Source organism: Papaver somniferum, chromosome 6, assembly GCF_003573695.1.
Source record: "Papaver somniferum cultivar HN1 chromosome 6, ASM357369v1, whole genome shotgun sequence".
Classification (NCBI taxonomy): Eukaryota; Viridiplantae; Streptophyta; class Magnoliopsida; order Ranunculales; family Papaveraceae; genus Papaver; species Papaver somniferum.
Genome location: NC_039363.1, coordinates 132140107 through 132150413, shown reverse-complemented (window position 1 = coordinate 132150413; position 10307 = coordinate 132140107). Strand labels below are relative to the sequence as shown.

General features: G+C 33.8%; 1 protein-coding gene across 2 annotated transcripts; it reads left to right on the top strand.

Annotated features, from left to right (window-relative positions):
* Nucleotides 1-5320: 5320 nt before the first annotated feature.
* On the top strand, nucleotides 5321-6344 carry LOC113289349. Of its 2 annotated transcripts, XR_003330955.1 has the most exons (3): nucleotides 5321-5462; nucleotides 5569-6011; nucleotides 6120-6344. XR_003330955.1 is itself a non-coding variant. In XM_026538588.1 (2 exons), the coding sequence occupies exons 1-2, from the start codon at nucleotides 5793-5795 to the stop codon at nucleotides 6240-6242; spliced, it is 342 nt and encodes a 113-aa protein (XP_026394373.1). In that variant the 5' UTR covers nucleotides 5508-5792; the 3' UTR covers nucleotides 6243-6344. The 2 variants fall into 2 exon arrangements, 1 of the variants encoding a protein (XP_026394373.1); XM_026538588.1 differs by lacking the exon at nucleotides 5321-5462 and having other exon boundaries at nucleotides 5508-6011.
* The last annotated feature ends 3963 nt before the right edge of the window (nucleotides 6345-10307 follow it).

The following is a 10307-nucleotide window of genomic DNA, read 5'->3' as shown; positions in this document are numbered from 1 at the left end:
ATCTAGAGTCGTCCTCTTCCTAACTCTTTTGGGATTTAGCGACTATAAAGTCTTCATAGGGAATCTTGAAGCTAGGTCCAGTTATCTTTCCTTGATAACTTGAGTATCCTGATCTTGATTGTTTATAGAGCTTGATCCATCGATCAAGATATATAGAAATCATCAAAGTTCTCTTCATCTCAAACTTTGTTGATTCCACAAGTTTTATACTTGTGAGGTGAATAATAAGCTAGACTGCACTTCAGGTTGCATAAGTCCGGATTTTGAGGTTAGCTAGACTTTGTTTATTGCTATCAATTTCCACACCTTTGATCAAGTTATTTGATTGTAAAAGGAAATCAACATATAAGCTTAATTTGTGGGAGGCATATTTGGTTTAAAGTCTTCAATTGAGTTGAAGCAACTCTTAGTTGGTGTGACGTCATATAAAGGAATCAATTGCACAGAGTCCTCTAGGGTGGGACACATTTTAGGGATCAACTACATTCCAGTCCGAAATTAATACGTAGTAGGATAGTGTCTGTAGCGGCTTAATACAGTTTGGTGTTCAATCTGGACTAGGTCCCGGGGTTTTTCTGCATTTGCGGTTTCCTCGTTAACAAAACTTCTGGTGTTGTGTTATTTCTTTTTTTGCATTATATTGTTTATCTTTATAATTGAAATATCATAGGTTGTACATTGATCTATCTTAATAGATACATCCGACCTAGTTTGTTGGATACGACTAGATTGATCCTTGGACAATTGGTCTTTGGTACCGTCCAAGTAATCTCTTTGTGATTAGGTTCACATACTTGTTTCTGTAAACGTTCTAATCGTAAGAGAGAGATATAAATCTATATAATTTTCATTGATTGAGTTTAACTCTCGGAGTTGTATTGAGATTGTCCACACAGATTGCCTAAGAAATAAGTGGTGGTGTATTTTGGTACCCCTCATTTTCAAAAAGAATCAATTCCTAAATTGCTTTCGCTGACACAACCTTGACTCATATGAGCAAAATATGACACAAAGGTCTAACCGAAAGTCTAATAAAACTTTCTCCAACACCTTCAGTTGCATATTTAATCAAGTTCCTTACTTGTCCGATTTGATTAAGGTAATTGAAATGGTTGTTGATAATTCAAGGTTGAGATTTTTGTATTTTTTATATATCAAAATATTTATATATGAATACCTAATTTGGTTCTCATCCTTCACTTCCACCTAAAATGCTAATAAGCTTGGGGATTCCATTTAATGATACGTAGTAGAAATAAATTAATTTTTAAACTAAATATTAAAAAATTAATTTTTAAACTTCTAAAGGTATTTTTTTTCTCCCTATAGATTAGGTGTTGCTATTCAGAAGAGTGTCGGTGCTCAGCTTGTTGCTAGGCTACCAACTAAAGTTATGTACAAGTCTTTTGATTAATAATGAGACAAGAGAAAAATTTAAGAGTAGGCTGGAAAAAAATAAGAATAAATAAATAAATCTTGTTATTATGATTTTGTTTTATGGTGTAACATTTCTATTTGGTTTAATTTTGGTTTTGTTGGATTTGTTAAAATACGTTGAAATTTTTTTTTATCACTTTAGGTTAATTTTTTATCATCTGATTTTGTTTCACCTTCTCGAATCCGTATCAACGATGCTGATTTTTGTTAGCAATACAAATACAAATCTTTATGCCTTGAAACAAGGTGTTTTTTGATCGTATTTTGTTTTGGCGACAAAATAGCTTTATATAGAAACTAGCTTCATGGTTGTGATGGTGGTTACAGAGGTGGCGGCGATGCTGATTGAGGAGGTGGTGGTGGTGTAAGTGGTGGTAGTGTAGGCGTTTTTTATAAGGTTGAGTGTATTTTGTTATATAAATTAGGTTGATTAGAGGATAAAAGCATTTTATTGGGTGTATTTTCACACTATCTCACAATTAAGACACTAGTTGTTATTTTTGGTTTTTACAAAAGCCAAATGGTTGCCTATTTGAAGCTAAGATTTTGGAGATATGCTTGTCATAAAAATATATCTACATACCTATAACAAATGAGCAGATTTTGAAACATATAACACCATCTACCACTTTAAAATCAACCGTCGAAAATTTAACAAATTTCAACCGTTAAAATCGAGTTTGGTGGATGGTGATGTTTGGTATTTTGGAATGTATTTATTTCTGTGGGTGTGTATGTAGATATCTGCATTACAAGCATATCTCCAAAATATTAGCTTCAAATACGCTACCATTTAGGTTTTGTTAATAAAAATATCTCTCAAAATGTGAAATAATGTGTTTTTAAAAGTGTGAGGGGATCCTCAAGAGGAATCCGATCAGATACGATGGAAATGACCTCAGCTGATTAAACTTTGAGAGTGTCAAAGAATTAAAGAAAAAAGAGAAATATTTTCCAGGATAATTAAATAGAAAATAATTAAAAATCGGTTTATATTTGAAAGGGTGCAGAATAGTCAATATTAGACTCCTTTATTCAAGGACAGGGGAGCTTATAAGAAAGAAAATGCCAACAAAAATTACTCATGAAAAGTGCCCCATAATCACACAAGTCTCGATCCCAACCCGAACTATTTTTATTTGAAGGCTGTTTTTGGGCATACATGAATCTTATTAGGCATACCTAATAAACACAAAAAGGAATGTGAAATAACAAAATCAGAAGCCCCCTTAACCAAATTTTTTCTAATGGCAAATCTGCCCTTTTAGGATTAGTGTTAATACTAATGATTAGTTAGAATAATTCTGATTAGTGATTAATGATTAATGATTAGTGATTAGTTTTAAGATTATTTAGTTATAAATTTGTGTAGATGAAAATTTCTGAGTAAGAAAAAAAAAGTTAGATTTTTTTGGAGAAGGAGAAGGGGAAAATGAGAAAAAAAAACTTGTATTTGATTCAATGGATGAGGAGGGTACACTTCTATCTTATGTTTAATCTCACTTTTGTAGCTTAAAATCATAAAAAATTTGTGTTTTTTCACTAAGGTTCGGCGAGTCTGGAATATGTTCGGCTTAATATATCAGCCGAACCCACCTGGATATTGACAACTAATGAACAGTTCGGCAAGCTAAAAGTGTTATTATTATGAGCCGAATCCACTTTGTAGCCCCTAATTCGGCTTGTTTAAAAATGTCATAATGAGCCGAACCTAACCCTGTGTGATCTGGAAGAAAAATTATGTGAGGTTCGGATTATATTGACAAAATCGTAAGCGTCGAACCTTTTGGTAGTACATGGTTCGGCTATTTACATAAGTATTATATAAGCCGAACCTGATCATTTATATTCCTGATAATTGTTGGGATAAGAATTTTGTATTGGTATCGGCACATAATGTGAATATCGTAATAGCCGAACCTCATAAATGTGCTAGGTTCGGCACATATTATGACTATCGAATACGCCGAACCCCTATGCATCTCTATCTGTGACTAGGTTCGGCTTGAAATTTCATGTCGAACTGTTCATATACACTTCCAGGAAGCTTTTATGAAGAACAGTTCGGCTAAAAACGCAACTCAATTTTGAGCTGAACCCAATAACGTAATCGTCATTTAATCGATGAAAAACAGCAAATAGGAGATTGGGTTTGTAAAACTTACTTTCTTATCCTCATTTCCGGAGTTGGAGATGCAGTTGGTTCAATTTCTGGTTCAATTGGTGGTTGATTTTCAGTTTCTACACCTTCATCTTCAATTGCTCTTCTTCTTCAATTGATGGATTAGAAAACAATTTGGTTTGCCTAGTCCCTGCTTTTCTTTGTACAAGTCATTATGTGGTTGAGTTTAATCGACGATCAAATTTTTACGAATCGACAATTAATCACGATGATGATTTTTCTTTTCGTGGGAGGGGAAGAGTTCGGCTAGATGAGAAGGAAGAAGAAGAGATGTTAAGGGAAACTGATTTTAATTTTTTAGAAAACTGATTTTAGATTTTTGTATTAAGGGTATATAGGTAATTGAACTATCCATAGGATACCCCTTATAAGATCACCCAAAATAGGACTATTGTTTTGTATGTCTAGAAAGATTTTAGGTATGCCTAAATCAGCCTTCTTCTATTTCTCAGGAAACATAATCCATTCGAGCCCACTTAACAAGCAAGACCATACAATCAAAATCACTTTACTCTGGCACATCCTGGTTGGATTTCAATTTACAAGTTTACAACTACTAAATGATTTGCTTGTTTGTTTGCTCTTTTCTTGGTTCACCCGTTTACTTTTGCGTCTCTTTTGTAAATTAATTTTTGGGTCCCTAGTCTATGCTTGTTGCACACAAATGTATATTTTTTAGAATAGGTTAGTCAGGATACAACTTCAGTGATTGCTTCATCCTATAGTTTGTAGATTTTGATTTACTAGGGTTTGTTTGGGTCACCAAAAAGATGAATTGACCAAAAGAAGTGAATGCAGCCTTTAATTACCATCACCAAACGGTTCAGGGTGTTGATTGAATTTGAACGTCTCACCCCCAATTTAATACCCTGCTTCGAAAAGAACAAAATGCATGCATTTACCATAATTATCATTTGGGATCTCTAATGACAAGTTTTTACTTCACCCACTGGACAAAGAAATGAAGAGTTGGCAACAGTTGTGGTTGTTGTGCATTCTATAAATCGCATTAAACAGAGAGATACTGCTAGACCATCAAACATTACTAGTTTACCCATTTGGAAACCAAAAATAGAACAAAATGAGGAGAAGACTGAGATCCATTACTACAACTAGTAGTAGTAGTAACACAGCATCATTCGTCACGGTCTTAAGTGGTGATTTTGATGAGAAACTGGTACAGGTTTTCTTTTAATTTCTATGCATGTTTGAAGGCATCAACTACTTACTTAAAAAACTGCAGTTGTTTCAATTATTTGTGCTAATTGAAGTACTTTTTTTTCTTCTTTTTGGCAGCAAGTACCAACCGATTTTCTGAAGCATTTCAATGGAAAATTACCGGGAAAGTCACTGTTCGGGGTCCTACTTGGAGAACTAGTACCATAAAAATGAAAATAGATGGCGATGATTTGTTCTTCTTTAATGGGTGGCCAGAGTTTGTAGATGAACATTCTTTGGAATTCGGGGATTTTTTAATTTTCCAATAGAAAGGTAGTTCAAAATTTAAAGTGAAGGTTTATGGCCAAACTGGCATCGAAAAGGATCTGCGTGCTTACAGTGTTGAACCAAGTCTGGAAGTGAAGGAAGAACATGGTAAATGACTGCCATAATTTTTTATTTTCTATTACTCTTAGCTATTAATTTCATTAATGTTGCTGGTTTGTGATTTCCTCTTGGACTTAGGTACTGATGAAGAAGCTGCATATGAAGGTGGTTACCATGTACAAAGAAAATTTGCTCTGGAAGTTGAAAGAATAGGCAGAGTTGGTAAACCAGCTTTACCTATCAACTCCAATCATCCATATTTCATTTCTACTTGCCAAAATCCACAACATGTTATCCGGTAACTACCTTGTTTTCGTCGCTATAGATCCTTTGAAATGCAACTCATCTTATTGGTTTTGGTTAATTTTTCAAATCTGATTTTAGAGTTTCGTTTTGAATTCTAGAGGATTCCGAAGGAGTTTGTGAGAAAGTATGGACTGAATACGGAGACAGGTATAAGTGCTCCGAGATCCCGATGGAAGGTCATGGCCAGTAAAATTTGCACACAATAAAGACGGTCGTATCAGTATGACCAAAGGGATGGACACAAACTTCAGCAGGAAATAAGTTAGCAAGAAGTGCTAAATGTTTGTTCGAACTTATTAGCCAAACAAAAGGTAATCAAATCATGAATGTTCGCATCTTGGGAGAGGCTGAAGTTGACAAACGGGATTGGGAGCTTAAGAGTAATAGGAAACGCGTACATCACTTGGGTTCTAAGTTGGAAGTTGGAAGTTTCAAGAGAGGGATTACGACGGTTATAAAAGAAGCTAACGGTTTTCAGTCTAAGTATCCTGTATGCAAAATTATCATGCATCCAACCTATGTGGGTAAATGGGGCGCCGTGGTATGGTTTCAATTCAAACTGAGCTGTGCTTTTTTTTTTTTAAGTTGAAGTAAATTTTGTCTATCTATAATGATGAATACTTTTAACATTTTTCCTGTGTGCATGCAGAATATACCTGCTGAATTTGCCAAGACATATTTGAGAGATCGAAATCAGATGGCTATTCTTAGGATTTCAGATGGAAGAGTGTGGCATGTCGGATATAGAACTAGTGGCTCTTCGTCAAGTTGAAGGAAGGTGATGTTTGCCTGTTTGAGCTAGTCGATAGGGACAATCTGGAGATGCATGTCACTATTTGTCGAGTCACTCCAAATGTTAACTAGCTAAAATACACAAATACCTCTTTCGTTTTGTCGGATTTACTTATTAGTGTAAGTGGATTTTATTGCAAATGTGATGGGTAAAGTTAAATTAAATATTCCATAATTTTCATTTGTACACTTGCGCACAAAATCAAATTTCTCTGCATTTTCTCTCTTTCCCTTACTCTGTCCAGCTGTTGTTATAAACGTTGTCAATTTCAATTTTCAAGATCTTGCATAAATATGGATCATATTATAATTTTCGACATGACTGGAAGGTTAGCTTGTGATGGTTAGTGTTGCGTACTATTGGCATACCTCAACCTTGGGCCATCATATCAAACTATTTGGCCCCTAAGTTAGAGAAAAGACTAGGAGCATCTTCGATAGCCGGTGTAAAAAATTTTATGTGTGAAAGTGTTATTAAGACTTTTATTTAGGAGAATTTACTCGTGCAGAAGTATAAGAGCACATACTTACTAAATTATCTTCAATGATATATGATTTAATCTTAGGAATATCTGAGTTAGAGTTCCTCTTGCGTCAGCATATCTCATTGATCTTTCAGGTATCTATGGTAACTTAAATCATGCTCCAATATAATATTTCTTTGATCTATATTGCTTGGATATTCTAGGGAAATTGAAGATATATTCTCTTTGCTCCTGCCCACTTCTTTTACCCTCATGTTTTTGCAATATTAGATTTATAGCCAATATTTTGTCTTCATATCTCCTGTTCATCCTCATCGTTAACTTTCAAAGATTTTTTTTTTAAAGGAAAAAGGCAATGCCTCATAATTTTATTAATACGAAATTTTGATTACATCATGATCAATTACATCCGAAAACAGAAAATAAGAATTAGTACTAAATTTACAAATTTCGAAACTTAAAGAAACGAAAAACGAAAATTGTACTAGGATTTTACATTCTGCTGAAGAAATTGACATCCTTATAATGGTTTCAAACCATTTTGTTTCTTGATCTTTTGAATCTTGATCATTGACATCATATATGTCAGATGCTTCCATAAAAAAGAAGTAATATGCCCAAATTGATATCAAAGCGATCAAAATCGGTCTTATTTTCCGAATTAGATCGTCTTCTTCCAAAACATACTTGATTATAATGCACCACCACCACCAGAGAACGTCGTTAAGGCTATAACAAATTTTGATAGCATAGATATGCCATCAGACCCATCAGAAAGATAAAAACCCAAAACCTAAAATCACAAAAATTGTGATTTTTTTTATTGAAAGCAATAAATACTATTTAGACAAACCCAAATCTACCCGGAAAATCTGACATCCCAGATTATATTCGAGCAAATCTAGGTTTGGAGATGAAGAAAGTTGAAGAACAGAAGTTTTAGATAATTATCTGGGAAAAACGGTTATGCAGAGAGAGAAGAGGGATTAGTTAACCTTCAAAGTTATTCTGTTAAGTTTAACCTTCTTGTTGCTTTGCAATCGGAAACCAAACATACAAAATTTATAACACTTCGGATGTTCACCTATGTTTTAGATTTCCTCATCTCCATTTAGTTATCTCTAATCCGAGCTTTCCCTCTCCGAAAAATCCTAATAAATGTTTTGGAATGTTAATATCCCAGAGTTATCATTTTTCTCATACGTTTTTAAACCCGAACTTTCTAAGGTAGTCCTTTATGTTTTCCATTTACCACCAGACACATTGATCAGCTCAACACATCTGAATTTTATTCTTGCTAGTGGTCTTAGTAATTCCTTTTGTGATGTTAAATGCCTTATTTTGATAAAGTTTGTTGAGATTTTCTTAGTGTTAATGGTAGAGTTCCCTGTAGTTGATTCTTTCTGTGTTAGGTCGTGATTGATTTAGGTTTAGAGGCAAGGAGCTATTTTTAGTTGGATATTTGTTTCCGATTATGCTTTAATTGAGATCCTCTTAAGTACTCATGGATTTTTCTTAGACTCTGAAGATTTTAGAGATATATCATTCAACATTCATATATTCATCTCTCATCCTTAACTGTCTGACATTGTGAATATCACTCATATGCTCCAAATATTCAAGGTCCGATAGTATTCAACAACCTATTCAACGATCTAATAGTTTACTATCAGCAAGGGAAGAATTATGAGAATTATGACTATTGTAAAGCAATCTCTCAAGATTACAATACTTAATGCTATTTAATTTTGAACATGAACAAGATTAAAGAGCCATATTGAAGATTTTTCTTCTTTTTTAAAACCACATTCTAACACCTTTAACTTAAAGTCTTAAGTAACTCCCTTGCGCTGGTGGATCTTCCACCCTATTTTAACTTATGGTCCTTCAGTTTATTTTAGCTATTACTACTTTGTAGTTTTATTTAATTATTATCCACTCATAATTGCAATTTAATGAAACTGTAATAATTAGCTTAATCAGTTTTATATCGCTTAATTTTGTAAGTGCTCCCTTATAAAGCATATTGTTTCATTTTCAGTTCAACCTTTCTTTTCAGTTACCAGTCCTTGTTTGTCTCCTCTTATTTTAAATGTAATATTGGTATTAAACCTGTTGTAACTACAACCTCAGTTATGTATCGGATGTTCGACCCTCGGTATACATGCGTGAAGAAGGATCCAAGGGATGACTTCCTAACATTTTCGCCATTACTAGCACACGTTGACGAAAAGTTATGGATCAAGCAGAAACAAAAAGAGGATAACCAAGTATTGTTCGAGCAATACACCACAACAGCTGGCTATGTTCCGCAATACACCAAAATAATTGGATACATTCGCGCGACTAAAACTTCAGATCAACTGCATCGAAAGTCTCTACCACAAGTTCCCTTGAGTAGTTCCACAATTTCTCTTGAGTAGTTCTTCGTCTTCATTCGATGAACATCGTGGAGTTCAGATCAACTGCATCGAAGTTCCACAAGTTCCCTTGAGTAGTTCTTCGTCTTTTTTCAATGAACGCAGTGGAGTTTAAAGCTAAACTACACTTACTATCCTAATCCCTTGACTACAACTTCAGATCAACTGCGTCGAAAGTCTCTACCACCATCAAAATTCTTATGGACACTACTGTGTCCATTAAAAATACATCTTTTTATGTGGAAAGCATTGACCTAGGGCCTTTTTACCATCGACACCAACTACAACATCACCCCCGGTGCAACTCTAATCCGAAGACCGATGTTCACTTTATGATTCAGTGTCTCTTTGTTATAGATTCATGGCATACCGATCCGAATATAATTGATGAATCTTTGGGTAACATATACCCTCGTGTAATAGCCCGTTAGTAGCTTAATTTATTTCATGCTTCAGAAAAAAAAATCAAAAGATTTATGAAAAAACCCTTAAATGACAGCTTACTAATATTTAGGGTAAAACCTAAAATATAATTTATTATTTATTTATTTATTATTTATTTATTTATTTTATAATTTTGAACGCCATTGTGTAATATGGGCTTTGGTTGTCCCTTCAAGCTTGATGCCCCCAAGTGGGTCGAACCCTGATTACTCTCCATGACCTACCCTGAGTTCTGATTTGGGGTTTGTCTTAAATTTAGTTTAATTCAATTGATGTGAATTATTATTAAACAATATTTTTTCAAGATAATTAATTAGAGGGAAGCATAAAAAGTGCACGGAAAAGAACTACCATTGGTAGTCAATTTTTTTTGTTGACTCTTTATTTTACACACTCTCTACAAGAGGGAATTCAAATATTTCACTGTGTCGGCATGTAAAAGTTGGGTTTTCACTATACTAAGTTGGAGATAAATCTAGTTTTCACCAGCCATATCACCACTGACAAAAAATTAAAAATGTGCAAATCCTTATTTCACAAATAATATATATCAATAACCAGAACAAAAACTGAACTTTAAGAAAAAAAATGATTAGAATAGAGAATGCTGAAAAAAATAACAAACTAAAAGGGAAAAAACAAATTAGAAACCAAAATCAAAACCAACTCCTAAATACATCTTGTTATTATTTGAAT

Excerpts from the sequence above, each read along its gene's own strand:
- LOC113289349 (XM_026538588.1), top strand. The coding sequence starts at position 5,793 with ATGAATGTTCGCATCTTGGGAGAGGCTGAAGTTGACAAACGGGATTGG. Across the intron at positions 6,012-6,119 it reads TGGGTAAATGGGGCGCCGTG|AATATACCTGCTGAATTTGC; the intron begins GTATGGTTTCAA and ends GTGTGCATGCAG.